The sequence below is a fragment of the Monopterus albus genome, unplaced genomic scaffold (genome assembly GCF_001952655.1).
Source record: "Monopterus albus unplaced genomic scaffold, M_albus_1.0 scaffold26.1, whole genome shotgun sequence".
Taxonomy (NCBI): Eukaryota; Metazoa; Chordata; class Actinopteri; order Synbranchiformes; family Synbranchidae; genus Monopterus; species Monopterus albus.
Window position 1 is genome coordinate 4,138,045 of NW_018127906.1, and position 17,518 is coordinate 4,155,562.

A 17,518-nucleotide genomic window follows, 5' to 3' on the forward strand; every position below is an offset into this window, starting at 1 on the left:
TTACTTTTTACATAAATTTCAAATCTGCCACCCCTCTCTAAGTCTGTGCCCCAGCATGGCCACCCCATTCAAAATGCTCTAGATCCGCCCCTGTCCAGAGCAGCACCAAGATTTGCTCTTAGGAGACAGAAAATAAGGATGCAAGGGAAGTTTCCTTTAACATGTTTACTTCAGGGTTATCTTCATCATATCAACATTGTAGAATATATTAGGTGGATTATGACCTGCTGCCACAGCCCTCCCATTCCCCTGAGAGACAGTGGCACAAACAGTTAAGTCATATTTGACACTTGTGTAGGTTGGTAGAAATTTTACTCAACAGCCTTATTCACCATTCACACATAAATAATATTTCCTTCTATAAACTGAACGCACTGCCCCTTTGTATTCTGGAATTTATCAGCTCTCTTGACTTGTACCCAGAACTTTGGCTTCTGCCTGTGTTGTATTATAAAAATAGTCACAAGGTTGCATTAAATAAATATGTGTGGACTATATCCATAAGCTTTGGCTCTTATCTGTCTCTGCCTGGCAAAGGTGCACCGTCACTCGGATGCCTCCCTCCCAGGCTCAGAATTATTCCTGGAAGTTCAGCCCTGATGATTTCAGAGGAGGGGACATCCTTTGTTACAGCTTTCCTTTTCCTTAGTGTTTCTAAACAGGTCAATTCCACACCCTGCTCTCCAAAACCATGACATACTGTAACACTGGCTTTCCAAAGAACCCATTAAGGAAATCTCTGAGGAAAAACATCTAAGCTAAATGGCTTCTACAATAACTCTGTGAATCCCTTGATATTTGAGTATTTGCATCATAGTATTACTTGATCTCTTTTCTCCTTTGCTTGAACTGAGAGCAGTAAACAAACCCAAGACTGTGAGGGGAAGGAGGCCTATGATAAGTTGACTGTACTGTGTTTCTGTTTGTACCTTTATGCATGTTTTGCATAACTGACGCAAAATAGAAATCTTATAACTGCAAGCAAAATCACAGTGGCCCCTATAGGGACAAAGCTCAAACAAAAATCATGGGTAAAAGTCAAATGCAAGAGGGAGTGATGGGTTCGATTTGGGTAGGCAGCAACAATGTCAAATTTTCTTATAAAACAATTTTTGTGTTATAATGTAGGATGTACATTGACTGGTGTGCCATAGCTACAGAGGAGTTGACCAATACAGTAAAGGAATTTGTAGCATTCATTTAGGAAGATGTATAAATGCAAATTAGATTTTTGGCTTCTTAAATTTCTGTTGGTGTACGTGCATGTTTTGTATGAAAAAACTCCAATATTAAGCTGCATTGCATAAGAAGATGGATGGTTCCCCAGGCTGTGGCTGTCAAAGGCAGCGTAATGGTCTATTTAATGGTCCCATTCACTAGTTCTGTGTGTGTGTGTGTGTGTGTGTGTGTGTGTGTGTGTGTGTGTGTGTGTGTGTGTGTGTGTGTGTGTGTCTGTACTCAGGCTGTCCATCTGTCCACTGAACCCCTCCTGTAGGGGGCAGCATTGACTCCAGCAGCCAGACACTTATTCAGCTGCTAGGATTAAAATCCCATTCTCTTTACTCTAATGTCCACAAGAACATTTAATTTTAAAAAGGTATAAAAACAAATGAGGTGAGAGACAAGAACCCTCAGACAGTTTTGCTAGTTGCCTGTGTCAGTGTCTGCCTAACGCTAGCTGACTGGTCTGAACACGGATTACATAATCGGGCCTACCTGACCCTGCAGCTAATCTCTTAAACCCATTTCAGATTCCCTTGTCTGGTGTTAGCATTGCCTCCACTCTTCAACCTAAGCGCTAAGCTAATGTAGCTAATCTTATTAATGTCACTTTCCATGGAGAGGAACAGTCAGACCTCAGTTAAACTAAAGTTTATCATGGTGAGGCTGTATTTTCACATTGATAGTCATCTTACACGCTGCCTTTAATGAGAAATGAGCAAGTTTGTTGCAAAATACTGCCTTTGTTGTGACTTTTCTTTTTTATCAACTGATATTTATCCTTAATATGTCAAATTATGTGTTATGCGACAGTACACATTTAAAAGATATACATGTCAGAAAATATTCCTACTTGGTGGTGTTCATCCTTTTTGCTGTTATGCAACGAGGATCTCAGACTTCCTTCATTTCTAAAATAGTAGTGGTGGAAGAATTAGGTTTTTTCTGGCCATTATCACATAATAAATACCAAATACACTTGTCAACATTTTATTTGTCACTTGTTAAAACAACGCTTTAAGGTGGACTGTGAGTTAAACATCAAACATTTTAAGACTACTAATGGTAAATAAAATATAGTCACAACATAATAAGATGATTGGATACAGATTTTAGCTTTTAAAACATCTTCATGACTTGTCATAAGGTGTCCTTGAGCTATATATTATATATATATACACACACAGTGAATTTATTATGTTTTAATGTTGACAGTGACTATTAATCTCCGAAATCATTACTTGACTTCTTCTGAAAATGTTTTCAGCCTTACCTGAATATAAAAGTCAATACCTGTCCGAACTAATAATTATCTTCCTCTGTGCTTACAGCAGGGCATCATGGGTAGCCATCACGTCTTTGTTTGTGGCTCTGAGATAAAAAGGTTGAGATCCGCGTTGATGTAGGTGAAGCTGAAGCCTCCTTGACAGCAAGTAGCATTCGAGTGCTCAGTTTAAAAAGGTCGTGTGTGAAGAGTGGTATTTCAGTTATGACCCTGCAGCTCAGTAAACCTGTCGCACCAAGCTAACGCTTAGCTTCCAGCCTGCAGTTTGCAGCCTCAGCTGGCCTTTCTCTGCTCCTTATTTAGCAACAAAATGATGAAGCAGTGCTCACTATGTACTTACTGTGCTTTTGAAGGTCTCATCTGCATTTGCATATTACCATTCATGACTGGCTTTATAATGCACTGCAGTGTTTTACTTATGGCTTCTTCTCACACTTCTTTTTCACACTTGCCTGAATCTTGAAATACATAAAAAACCAAATTTAATTTGCTTTTAATCGACCTACTGTATCTGGGATTATGTTTTACTAGAGGGTCTTAGCCCTCGAGGTCATAAGCTGAAGATTTAAAGCTAATCCTGTTCATATTGTATCTTACTTTACTAAAGGAAATTAAACATATTACAAAGGATATATTAACATGTAAGCCAATTTTGATTAACCTGTGTCTGGCTGGTTGGCCAGTAGACAGTGAGGCGGCCCAGTCACCCTGGCAACAATAGCACATAGCCATCTGAAAACAAAGAATCTAAAGGTGGTTTATACAGTATATGAATAAATAATTCCCAGAGTAAATTGGGATAACAGCTGCTAAACCGCATTTAAAATTGTCTGCGACATTGTGACGTTGCCTGCTGCAAAACAGAAAAGGGAGCAAAAGGCCAATAGAAGTGTCCTCAACATGTTTATCTTCTTCAGCTGAGTGCGAAGGAAAACTGTTGACAGGACAAATGTCATCCTGAAATAATTCAGAAAGCATCATAGAAAATGTGCACTGCAGTTACACCCAGACGCTACACATGATTTTGTAGTTAGACTGTAAATTGACATGGAAAACCACTGCGCATAACACTGAACTCTGTTGAATAACATGTCATCACTACAGAGGTTGATGCCCTGTAACTGGAAGATGACGGGCTCCATGCATTATGAGCTAGTGCATGATGATCTATAACCAGGTGTACAGTCAAAATGCCTGTTAATCAGATTACAGGGTGTTAAAACTATTTTTATAGTCGGGTATAAAAATAAACAGAGGATCAGCTTCAAGGAGAGAGATGTGAATTTTATGGATGTCATCTGAGGTACGACAAACCGATGATGGTGCTGTATCCCATGTTTGTTGGTAGTATGTGTGTGTCATTCAGGGTGTAATATGCTGGTGGGGATGAGCTCATAGGCCTGTCTAAGAGTCCGCTGCTCAGTGTATTTGTGTGTGTGGTCTCTGCTTTTACTTCACATGGTGCTGAGTCACTGCTCAGTGGACAGATGAGACCTCATTGTTATTATTCAGTACTTTTACTGTGGTTTATTTTATGGTGGTTTTGATGTTCAAATGAGACTGATTCAAGAGAGGAAAAGACCACAAGGCTTTGAAATGAGCACCAGGCATATTTAAACCCTGTTTTTAAAGGGAAACTCATGGCAACTTAAATCATCATGGGTGGATACTTCTGTGTAGAAACATTTGTGTAGCTCCAGAGGAATGAGACCCCTATGATGTCATCAGGGTGATCTCGGCTTTAGTTTGGACAGGACAGATTTTTACCAGAAAGTCTGGGTTCAGTAAAAGATGCATTCTGGTAGAATCATGCCTTTTTGGAGCTTGACCCGACTCTGAACATCTTGGCCTCTGCTGCATTGACTCAGGTTTAGGAACTGGTGCTTTTTTCGGCATGTGTGAACCTGACTTGACTTGAATATCACATCCCAAATGGTATAGAAAACACAAATATATTTTCTAATTAACAATGGACATGAATGAAGATGCTCATTTGTCATCAGCAAAAGTGCTAAATTTAATAGAAAGGCAACATGACAGCTAATTTGTTTACATCCAGACGGAAACATGACCATTTTATCAATGATGACATGAGACATGATATTGATCAGTCTCTACATGATTGTTATGACCATGTCTTCTTAAGCCTTGATGGAGCCTGTATTTTCCTTCTCTTGTAATATCTTTCCTCTCTCTGTGTCTTCCAGATGTACCACTCTGACCACGGTGTAGACTTCCCCGATCTCTGCTTCCAAATTCCTGGCAGCCCTGCTGAGCTGGGCCCAGCAAACAGAGTTTGAACACAACCTTCAGCACACCGCACTTCGACCTTCCCTGCCACTCACACGGGGCGTCCCTTTGCTCTTGCAGCTCCGGTGCCACCCTCCCTCCTCCTGAATCATGGATAGCCCTCGCAAACTGACAGGGGAAACTCTGATTGTGCACCACATTCCCCTGGTGCACTGTCAGGTGTCAGCAGGGCGGCAGGGTGGCTGCAGGGGCTTACTGAAGAGGAGCAACCCTTTCAGCCCGCCAGAGAACCTGGGTTTGAGTCGCACCACTTCTCTTCCTGAGAGGGACGTCCTCCAGAGAGAGGCTCTGCTCTACAGCAGCCTGATCCAGACCTCCAGCGGCTCCTGGTCCTCTCACAGTGGAGAAAGGGAGAGGAGGGGTGACAAGCGAGGAGGCAGCACAGCAAGTGATGATTCCTCGTTCACTTCAAGCAATTCAGAGGACCAGCTTATTACAGCCCATACATTACCCAGAGCCAAACCAAGAAACAGGAATATAATCCATTCCTGCGGAATACTGAGGATGATGAGGATGAAGAAGAGGGGGAGGATGACAGGGACAACCTCAGCGGTTACCTTGAGGACTCCTCTTTTCACCTTCACAGTGACACTAACTCTGCACTGGATGACGGGATGGCTCCTTTCCACTTACATGACCTTGGCTTTTCCTCGGAGCCCTTTCTTTTGCACAGCTCAGTGGGACGAAGCCGTCGCGAGTCCCAGAGGTGCATAGCCTCAGATCTCTCCAACCATCTGGAGGACCTGGACATCTTAGGACTGGACAACCAGCGCCGCCATGGAAGCAGTGGTTCCAACATGTCTATGGACTGTGGAGAGCAAGACTGGGGTGATGATGATGAAGAAGATGAAGATCATCCTATGCGGTGTGGACAAAGCAGCAAGACCGGTTCCTACTCCTCCAGCTCCTCGAACCAACACTGCTCCTGCTGTGCACTCTCACAGAACTACCCCCAGCACTTCCCTGATGCCTTCTCTGAGCCGTTCTCAGAGTGCCAGCAAACCTATGGCAGCGACTCCTCTTGCAACAGCTCGGACGGTGTGCTCGTCAACTTCAGCACCATTTACAACAAGATGAACAATGGCATACCAGAAAAGCAGCCAGTCTCTGGACACACCAACCTCAACAGCTGCACTGACCACTCCTGCACCTCCTCTGTTTCTGATCTACCAGGAAACCAGCAAGACTCAACTGGAGCGGCTTTCTATTTGGACCTTCACACTTCTCCAACTGAACCTCCACTGTCACAACAACCCTCCTGCCTCCGCAGCACCTTCCCTCTCATCTGTGAACCACACCTATCCACCTCTTCCACTTGCTCCTGCTCCATGGAGCACCAGGGGGCTCTTGACCTTGATGCTAACTGCAACTCCTACCACCCTTTGCATTCTGGGTCATCCGGTGACCTCGCTTCATGTCTGCAGAGCCAGGCCCGCCTGGTTGTCGCCACCCAAAACTACTACAAGCTGGTCACCTGTGACCTTTCATCTCAGTCGTCTCCAAGTCCCGCAGGCTCCTCGGTCAACAGCTGCTCTGATGAGCACAGCAAGGGCAGTCCCACCCCGACGCAGTCCAGTGAGTATTTCCTGTTCCGACAGCGAGCTGATGAACAGGGCGCTGATGAAGAGGGTGCTGATGATGAAGATGGAGAGGCATCTAGGGTGAGTTGAGGTAGACCTCAGTAATTTCAAGATTGATCTATTCTTCTTGTCCTACTTGGTCTAAGTGACCAAGAGAAACTGATGCTGAATATTTGCTGTGTTTCTTATATAATCCAAACAAATAAGAAAAAAACCACTTCAGTACTTCTGTATCTTGAAAAACATAGAAAATCAAAGCACATATACAAGTGATCTGGTCAAACCACACCAGACTCCATCAGGAAGGGGCCTGCTGCTCAGTGGCGTATACAGGGGCTTTCAACTCCTTGTGACCCAGGGACCACCGTTCTGACCAAGAAGTAACCTGAGGACCACTGTTGTGTGGGAGATAAACCAGATCGGCACTATTTTAATCACCTCGGCTTTTCTAAATGTTATATATTTGCATTAATTAGATTATTCTCAAGCAATAAGCAACACATGGAAGTGTGTTTAAAAAAATACAAATAAAAATTATTCCTTCAGTCAAACCATTATTGAATGCATGGTCAGGGGCCATCAGCAATGCCTTCGCAGACCATCAGGGGGCTGCGAACCACTGATTGACAATCCCTGGGATAGAATGAAATAGAATGGCCCTGTGACAGTCACCCAGAAGTTAAAATAGCCCTGACACTGGCATCAGTCTGTCCCTGATTCATTTTAGATCACAGTTGCTGTCTGGGGTTTTCTGACATCATCATGTCTGTGGATTATTTTAGCGGTCGTATATTACTAAAGGCTATCAGTCTGTAACTGGGCCACTGTAACAGAGAGGATCTTAATTACCCTTTCTGTAATTTGACCTCTGAACCATGGTAGTCTTTAATCTGATAAACTACTAGAGGAAGTTGACAGTTCTGTTCTTCTTTATTTCCTTGTTCATCTTCATTCAGCATGATGTTGATGATGATGAGGAGGTTGAGGAGGAAAACAAGAAGAATTATCAGGAAGGTGGTGGAGCTGAAGTTGCTCCTGCTGTTATTGAAGGCCAGGTGTACGTCAACATCTCCCCACCTACAGTTGGCCAGGCTGTTATTGGAGGCGGAGCCTCTTCAGGGTGTCGTCCCCGTTCTCGCAGTTATGACCGCCACCTGGACAAGTCTCCCTGTCCTCGGCTTGGGTCTCTGGAGCGTATGTTGAGCTGCCCTGTCCGGCTCAGCGAGGGCGCCACCCCAGCTCCGCCTCCTCCTCCACGGGTCACCTCCTTTGCAGAGATCGCACGAAGTAAAAGACGAAATGGAGGCGCAGGGGGGTCGCCGTCACTGAAAACAGCTGCAGATCCCTTCTCCTCCACCCACTCCCACTCCTCGGTGGACTTCTCTCCAATCCTGGAGCAGCATGTGGAGGTGCACAGTCAAAGCCTGTCACCCATACCCTTTACCAGATGTTACAGCCAAGGCAGTATAGAGCGACACCTGGAGGGTGCGAGGGAGACCCGGGCCAAGACAGAAGGTACGTCACCAATTACTTTATGTCCACAGGGAAGGCCCCCCATTTTCCCACAAGGGTGCGCATTCAGCGGAAATTCAGATTAGCTGTAATCTAATGGCTAATTTCTGTCCACTTTACATTAATGTCTAATATTCAGTAGTTATCATGAAGTAAAAGATGCTTAAAAGCTGCCTAGAGCTGCACTGTTGGGTGATAATTCTCCTCAGGTTTGTCAGTGATGTTTTTTTAGGTTAGAGATATTCATTTGAATCTTGTTTAACATAATAATTACTTATCAGTAAGGTGCATTACCAGCAGCTATTATACCTTTCAACAAAAAGCTCCTGTTAATCTCCAGTTTAAATCCTTCTTCCATCATGCAGCTATACAAACATTTCCACAACAAAGGTTTTTGTGAGAGCATTTATTGTATGAATGTGGTGTTCTCTTTATCTGTGCTGTACATGGATAAACTGGGTGTGTTTCTGTTTACTTCTGGAAATGTGGCTCAGAACAGAGTGATTCAGAGTGTGTTTCCTCAGCCTTAGTGGGAATGAAGTGGTGAAGTGGGCCGAGCATGTTCTGAATAACAATCAGGTGAGCGAGGCGATAGAGGTGCAGAGAAACTCCCTGCTGAGCTCTACATCAGCACACTGAGCTGTGTGTGAGTCTCTTGTGTTTATGTGTGGCTGTGTTTCTGTGTGTGTTTGTATGTGTGTGCTGTGCAGCCTGTAGGCCTGAATCATCCCTTAAACAAGGTAAAGTTACAGAAGCTTCTTCATGCTGACACTATTTATTCTTCGTGTCATTGAAAGGTGCTGCAAGTTTCATCATGTCTATGATTTGTTCAAATCTGAGCTGCTCAGAATGGAAAATGGATGCTCACTGGTTTCTGAATCTGACAAAAGAAGTCTGTAGAAGGTTGACACGCAGCTCAGAATGGAAAGTGTAGCTGCTAGTGGTGTCAGAGATCGTTGGTATTGAGTCATTTTATTAATAAAGATCTCTTGAGCCGTCCTTGGTAGGCTCTCACCGCAGTGCCCCGGGTTCGAATCCAGGTTGCGTCAGGAAGGGCATCTAGCGTAAAACACATGCCAAATGTCAACATGCATGAGGTAAATCATTAATCAATTATGAACTTTTATTTTAGGGAAGTGTAAATAAAATGGCCAAAATAAATATGAAGATAAAAATGATGGAAACGGATGTGTCAGTGCTTCATACACAGGTGTATTCTGGGAAATGAAGTACTGAAAGACTAGTCAATATCAAAGAAGTCACCAACATAAAAACAAAGAACGTGTATCCTGTGGAGAAATATTGTAGGTTACTGCTACGCAGCTTAGTGCTAACGTGTGCAGGTGAGTGCACGAGGCCATTGGAAAAACTGAACAGCTTGTAACTGCCATTGGATGCGGAGGCCTGTGCAGAATGTGAGAAAGTGTAAGATGGCAAAGAAGTGCGGCCATGGCGACAGGATTTTTTTTTAAAGGCTTAATTCAGTTAGATGACAAAGTTTTCTTCCTCTCCCAGACACTGACGAAGTAACTGTCCGTCATAATGTAATTAAACAGTAAAACAGTTTCTCTCTCTTGAGAGCAGTCACATTTCTTTGAATATCTTTTTTTACATGATGATCCATCATCTAATGAAGACACAACCATCACCTTCTAAAGCTCAGTCTCTTCTGCCTGTTGTGTCCCTGGTTAGATAAACCCAAACAGCAAGAGCTTGGAATTTCACTGGAATAAGACCAGGGACAGTTAAGAATGGTTGCACAAGGAAAGGAATGTCCCAAGAATTCCCAGCTGTCCCTCTTTCATACAAACTCCCCCGAGTTCCTCAGAGGATTTTATGAACATTTGCTACTAGCAGGTTGTTTGAATAACAAAGTGCACTTGGCTTCTTAATTATTTAGACAAAACAGCTTAAAAATGAACATCAGCTCATTGAGTCAGCTTCTCTCTTTAGTTTTTACATGTAAAAACAATTGGTGGCATTTTTCTACCTTATATGGCGAGAGAAAGTGAGAGGTACATAACAACGGTCCTGCAGAGCGTGGTGTATGCTGCAAGCAGCCAGCCACAAGGGCACGTCATGTTTGTTTTTTCATCCCCAACAAGTTTCATAATCATTTGTCCTTTTCTTAGAAAAAGAAATAAATGAAAATATCAAAGTTTCACACAGGAAAACACTTAAGACATTTTAGTCTCTGCAGTGTTGACAGCGTATTCCAAAGTTCCTTAGAGTTCCAGGTCTCCTTAGCTGATTTTCGACTGTGGGAACTCAACGAGTCATAACCTGGAGCTTCCCATACCTGTAATCCAGGGAGGTGATTTAGTCTGTTCTGCTTTGCTTTTACTCTGCAATTTTCACTGTCTCTCACTGTTTACATGAGGGTGGGGCCCAGCTCCTCACACAGCTGAGCAGAGAGCATAATTTTCCTTAATCACACATGGAGACCGTGTGAGCAGGTTATCAAACAGCTGTTGAGCAAGCAGAGCACAAACCTGCAGAAATATGTGCTGCTACACGGTCGGTAGGTTCCTGCAGTCAACAAGGCACTACTACAATTTGAAAGAGTTCAACATCCTCACTCAGGAGAGGTTTTCAGCGTGAAGGAATGTGTTACCTGTGCCACCAGTGGGGTGTTATACAGTATATGTTTAAGTACCGATGTAGCTTAATATACTGTATGTGGCGAAAACAAAATGAAAAAAATTCAGATTTCAGAACATAAATATGCACTTATGAGATGGGGTTTAACAATTCCTGCAGCAAAACCTTTTAAAAAGGCTCTTTACCAAAAGATGCATGGTAATCTGAGTTTACTACTTTTGAAACAAGAACACACTAAAAACATTATCATCACACGGATTAAAGAGCTAGAATTCAGGTGATTTCTCACTGCTTTGACCACAAGAGGGTGTCATGACGATAAAAGCAAAGGAGTAGGTGACATCATTTATGATCTAATTATTTAAGGATATTATCCACTAGGATGCTTGTATCGAGTGTTTTTCTGCTCAGCATTCCTGTTTTGACCCTGAGGAAGGTGTTAACCAAAACGCTGGGTGTTTATTTTATGGACAGTGTCACTGAAATAAAGAAAACAGTAAGACTGGGAGCAGACCTCCCAGTCTTCACAAAAACATAGAAAAGAATAAAATATTGATAAGTGTATAACTTTTTCTCACCTCATCATTTCTAAAGTGGTCATATAAACAGCAGCACAGATTCTGGTGGATTCTGTTTTTCATGGCTTGATGCTCCATAGTTGATTGGTGCAATAAGACCAAGCACATGATGATATGGAAGGTAGAGGGAAGACTATATAAAGATTTTAGGAAAAATCATCATCCAACAACAAGGTCTGTCTCACATGCATCAAATATATCCTCTTCAGTGTCTAACACTGTATCCATATAGGCTGATGATTTAAGATAATAATGAGAGGCCCTGCAGCATCTCAGAACATATATTATTCATCAGACTTCTGTATTGTTTCACCGCTGTGAACAGGCCTCTTTAAAAGCCTATGGGAAGCAGCTCACTCACTAATGATGCTAACATGAAGCACAGAGCTGCAAAGGAAAAGCCTGAGCTGCCTAATGGATTCATCTCTGAAAGATGAGGAGAGCTGAAGAGAAAACAGGCAGAGAGGAAGCAGATGGAGAAGTGGGCGAGAGGGAGAAGACAAAGAGAGATGGGAAGAAAGAGATTAAAGAAAATATGGCAATTAGAGGGATGATAGAGCAGAGAGGCAGTGCTTCATTCCTCCATCCCCAGTGGAGGCTCAGCCCTGCTGTGGGGTGGTGTTCCTCCCTCCTCCATTGTGTTTCTACAGCAGCTCAATATCACCCCCGTGTGGCTCAGAGACGACACTTCACCCAGCTCAGGTGGCATCGGTGGGCCGGCCTTAGGGTGACAAACAGCTTGCGCAACACTGCCTACGTCACACACACACACACACACACGCTGCTGTCACACACTGCACTGCATCTACGAACACAAATATACACTCCCAGAAAATACACACAGACTCTGACTCGGTGGCAAAGAAGAAGTGCAGAAAGAGGCCTCTCCTTGCTGTCTCCACGGCGCAGTGCCTCCAGGTCCAGTTAATGTGTGTGAGTGTGTGTTTGTCTGCACATGGGCCTGTCAGAGCTGTGTGTGGGGCATGGTGGTCTGTGATAAGGGCTGTTGAGCTTTGTGACTCATGACTGGGCAGTTTTCTGTTTGTGTCCATGCAGTCTGTATTTTTGGTTTCGATGCTAATGAATCAGTTAGTTCATCTGCAGAAAATGAATCAGTGGTTTAATTTCAGCTTCTAAACAGTGAGCATTTGGTCTGTTTTATATTGTAAATTCAATATCTGCTGTCCTTCTTGTGCTCATCTAGGTGGTCTCTCCAGCTCCTCAGACAGCCACTCGACTGTGGTCCGCTACAGTAAGGACCAGCGGCCCACCACCCTCCCCATCCAGCCCTTCACCTTCCACCACCAGTTTGCCTCCAAACCCCCACAGCCCAAGCCTCTACTGCCTCTGCTCACAGGCTACGTCTCTGGGATGCAGGCTCACCCCAGTTCTGGCTCTGAAGGTCCGGTGGGGGAGGATAGTGAAGATGGAGGTGACAATGTGCACAGGTACCAGGGGGCTTTGGCTGCAGCAGCTCCTCCACCTGGATCAGTTCGGCCCTCTCCCCTTGGGAGCTACTCCCCTGTTCGGATCCAGGGGGCCCCCAGCTCTGGGACTTGCTCCACCTGCACCCCCAGTCCTCAGCCATCCCACAGCCTGTCCTGTCCGCTTTCAGCAGGCCTCGGCCCCCTGCACACCCCACTAACAGGAAAGCAGGGAGAGGGTTCAGCACCATTGCCTCCTACCCCTCCACCTCCATCCCTGAGAGTACAGAGAGGGATGGTGCCACAGATGCTGCCGGCAGTGCAGGGACACTGCTTCCATCATGGAGCTCTGCCCAGTTTACCAGCATACCACAGTGACGCGCTGAGCCCGCTGGGCTGTCTGGACTCTGGAAAACGCGTGGAGGGAAGCAATGGACCTGGATCCAGGACACACAATGGTATGTTCTGGAGTGTCCAATGCTCTCATGAGAAAGTGCTGCTGCTCTTAAAGAAATTAAAGGTTGAAATATTAAAATGTTTAGAAAACTAAACTTCAGGCTCTTGCATAAAGGACAAGCAACAAAATTGAAGTTAAGTTAAGCCTCTGTTAGTTACACTGAAAACACAAGTTTCAACATACTTGTAGATGTTCCTGGGGGTTGAAAACGGTTTTGACATCTGCTGGAACTTGCTGTGTATAGACACGATGGGGCAGGGATCAAACAACAACAACACAAAAGTCTCTGTGTAACCTTTTTGTATTTTTTGTTGTCAGGTTTTGTGTTTTCTAGTCATTTGTTATGCCCAACACTGACGTTAAAAATGCAGAGCGTGTGAAGTCAGTCACTGTTTTTGAAAGGGGACAAGGCGGTGTTGTTAGCCACAGACCACATTGTTTTCATTACTGTTAGCTCTTGAACATGAAGCATATTATGCACTCGACCCTACAAGTTCCAGTATACTGCTGCTGGGTTGGCTGGAATCTACTTTAGATTTGTTCCATACTGCACCCCCTACTTCTTCTTTCAGCTTTTTGGGTCATCTTTCCTCTTTCTCTTTACTACTGTTCTTTACACTCGCTTTGTTGCAACCATCCATCTCTTCCTGCTTGAATCAGTCAGTAGGTTTATATTGAACTACAATGTAAATAGTAAATTCTCACAGCACAAGTACATGGACGTTATACATGCACAGTTAATGAGAACCAGCTGTTATGATGGAATGTTTCCGGCCACAGAGAGTGATGCAGCAGCAGTGAAACACCTGAGGGCACTTTTTGTAAATGGCAGATGGCCGCTGGGGCTTTCACATTTGTGAGAGTTATTAGGTTTTGTGTGATTTAGTGTTGATGCTCTTACTACGTTCCTACTGTTCTCATCTTCTGCTGAAATCTTCTCCTGTCCTCCCTTCACATTTTCCACCTGCCCTTCTCCCTTCTTCTTTTCTCCACATGTATTCCTCTCATCCATCTGCTCATCTGACCACCCATAAATCCCAACCTGACCATACTCGTAACACCTCCCCTCCCCAACAGCACACCACCTCTCTCCTCAGGCTCTCAAATGGAGGGAGTACCGTCGACGAAACCCACTGGGGGTGGAGAGGGTCTCTGGGGGGCACTCTGGCGTAGGATCAGGCAGCCTGTCTGCTAACCTAGAACCCCGAAGGGTTGGGGGACCACGACCCACCAGACGCAACGTGTTCGATTTCCCCTCAGCGCCCTCTAGCCACACACTGGGACGGCCTAATGGTGCTAATTATTGTATTGTCAGTGCTGGGACGAATGCAGAATTATGGAGATATTTGTAACTTAGACTTTTAATCTTACTAGAACGTAATAGTACTTTCTTAAGGAGTTCACTGTTCAAAGAAAGCACTTTCTGAGGATAAATACACAGAAAATGTGCTGCAGGGTCCCTTAGAAAGCAAATACTATGCTAACAGTTTGTGTATGTGTATGTGTCTGCAGTGGGCCATTCAGCCAAGCTGCAGCAGAGCTACAGCGACTTCCTGCCAGACTACTTCTCCCTGACTGAGAAGCCACCGGAGGAGTTCTGCCTCTCCCCTGATGCCTCAACCTCCTCCTCCTGCTCTTCGTCACAGTCGCACATCTCTGTGGACCTGACACAGAAGAGAGGTGAGGCCATGTGACCGTGTACGATAGACAGTGACAGTGGGAAGTCTCTAAATATTTAAGCAACTAAGAGTCTAATGGTGGGCTGTTTTTCTTGGTGTGTGTGTGCAGTATTGGTAAACTGTTTCACTGTTTCAGGAACACAGGGACATACAGATGTGCAAGAGTAATTTAAAAACAGGATCACAGCAACTTGGAGTTGTTGTCTCATCCAGTGCAGAAGTTGCATCTCAAACAAACACATCACTTTTAAGCCATTATCATACAGATAATTTCCTCAGATGTGGTGGAACTGCAAAGAGCAATCTGTTAAAGGGTGTTGTTTGTTAATGATTTAGTTCCAGACTTCTGGGACTATTTGGGTTTTTGGGGGCCTTACTCCCAATAAACATAAATTCCTTTCTAATACACAGAAGAGCCTCCAACTTACAAACACATTGAGAGCTAGTACATAATGGAGGAACATACTGGTTTGTACTCGGGGCCACAAAAGCTCAGAGTTTTAGAGACACTGTGGCACTGCAGAGAGAATCAGATAGAAACTGTTTGGACAATCACATCGCCAGACCACAGAGTTGTTGTCAAAGGAAAGAGGGAGCAAAATGATGTTGCTCAAGTGTTAAATCAAGTGCAGCTCACTGAGAAAAGGCTACTTGACAGCAAGGAGCAGCAGGGCATCATATAATGAGCAGGGAGGTCATCTTCACCCTGGATCACCCAGGTTTATTTCCCTGTGTCACTGAGAGTTGCTAGCTCTCTAAAGAATTAAAAGACTCAATCTCAATTCACTTCATGCCGGCATGGAGAGAGGATATTCTGAGTGTTCTTTGACCAGTATCTTCAAACTGTTTCACAGACCACCAGGAGGACCTACTCCATACTAACTTGATTAATTCAAAGGAAAACAGATGCATCAAATATTTTCCACTTATCCTTAGCTCTTCTTTTAGTTTCTTATCTCAGGCCCTTAAGGCCATAAAGCCCCACTCTGTTCGTCTTCTGCTGGACACAAAGGCATCATCTGATGAGTTTTGCTGTTCTTCTAGGCAGTGTAACATCTAAAACAGGTTAAGTGACTGACTCTTTCTCTGTCGATCCCTCTCCCTCTCATCAGGTTTGGTGAAAGCCGTGAACACAGCTGTGGATCTGATTGTTGCGCACTTTGGCACCAGTCGAGACCCAGATGTAAAGGTAGGAAAGTTTGCGAATGTCATTCACGATCACAGCAAGTAAACATACCTCACTGTTCTTCTGAACATACAAGGAGAGCTGGTTCTACCGGTTGGGCAAGGCTAAGATGGCAGAACATAAAAGTGGTACTAACCTTTGAACAAATAACTTCATATTGCCACTGTAGTGTAATAAGTTCAACACCACATAAGGTCATTCATCTGGTGAACCTCAGTGGTGCGGTTCCACAGACAGGTGGCGCTAGCTGATTTCTTATGGTCCCACTTTCCCATTGAACTGAAAGGGAAAGTGTGTCCAAGCCTTTGACGAATAGTGTACGTGTGTGATTTCTGAAAATCGTTTTGCCTCATCAGTGTGCTGTGTGTTGGTCACATCATGTTCAGGGCTCACTGATCCTAGAGGTGTTACACTTTTTATATTACTTAATACTAGTGGAAGTTGAGCCACGCAACCATGATTTTTAGAATATAAATTAGTCCCTTGTGTCTTTACTTCAGTGGCTTCACTCAGTGAACTGAATTCGTGACAGTCTGATTCACACAGCTCTGATCAGTTCAGATCAGTCTAATCCACAGAACAGAAAGCAGGCGGATGCAGCCATGCATTGATTACAAACAGTCTGTTTACTTTCTGTTTCCTTATTATGCCAAAACACACAGGTGAATCTAGTGCCCTCCACCAGAAAGTCCCCAGTGCTTTTTATTCCCAGGAAGTCCAAGAACTGTCCCTGGGCTAAAAGTCCCTCCATGGCACTGCCACGTGTATTTCCACAGCAGGGCTGAAGCCCAGGGAAGATTAAATAAATTTGCCTGCTGACATAAAAACACATTGTTCAGCAGCGTTGTAAGAATGCCGCAAGGGAAATACTTGCTGCGGAGTGCAATGGAGGACAGGCTGCAGTCAAAGTTGAAAGTATCGCTTTTCTTCAAGTTTATGCTCGTTTAATTTACTCAGTGAGGTTTTACTGTGCACACGGTAGTGAGCACAGGGATTGTTAACTTCGAGTAATGCTTCACTTCAGCTGATGTCATGCTCTCCTCCATAGCCTCTGTCTGCTTTGCTCCATGTGTGGAGGAGCCTAGCTCTACTCTCAGGTCAAACACCAGGAGAAGCTGCTCCATAAACACCAAAACCATATCTTCCTATTCACTACACTGGACTCTTCGTGTAGGCCTATTGGTAAAATGCTTCTTACAAACTGAGAACCCAAAGAACTCAGTTTCAGTGTGCTCAAGTAATTTTTCACACTGGCACACACTGATTTTTACTCATAAGTGAGTAAAGAGCTTGCATGGAGAGCCCTGTATTTGACTAGTCAGTGACATTTAGCATGCAGCCCCCCCACCTTCCAAAACAGCTTCCTGCTCCCTGTGGGCAGTTCCTCTCATTGAAATGGTGAATTAGAGAGTTCATATCCAGACAGTGGTGCATTCTCCTTATCCCTTCCACTAACTATTAGTATTTGGGAATCGTAGACTAGATAACGAACTCCAAGTGAAAATCGGGGGAGCTAATATAGAACGAGTAAATGAAATTTAATTTCTAGGTGTCATAGTTGATGATAAATTCACCTGGAAATCTCATATCAGATATATTCAGCACAAAATAGCAAAAATATATCGATATTGGCAAGGGTTAGATATATTTTGGACAGGAAAGCACTACGTATTTTGTATTCTTCA

General features: G+C 44.1%; 1 protein-coding gene across 1 annotated transcript in view; it reads left to right on the forward strand.

The window, feature by feature from the left end:
- The window catches only part of rusc2 (RUN and SH3 domain containing 2), a 36,651-nt gene that overhangs the window by 10,336 nt on the left and 8,797 nt on the right, over positions 1–17,518 (forward strand). Inside the window, 7 exon segments of the mRNA XM_020595076.1 lie at positions 4,714–5,296; positions 5,299–6,477; positions 7,353–7,911; positions 12,292–12,969; positions 14,046–14,261; positions 14,481–14,648; positions 15,760–15,836. Of these exon segments, the coding sequence (XP_020450732.1) occupies positions 4,907–5,296; positions 5,299–6,477; positions 7,353–7,911; positions 12,292–12,969; positions 14,046–14,261; positions 14,481–14,648; positions 15,760–15,836 (3,267 nt within the window). The 5' untranslated portion in view covers positions 4,714–4,906.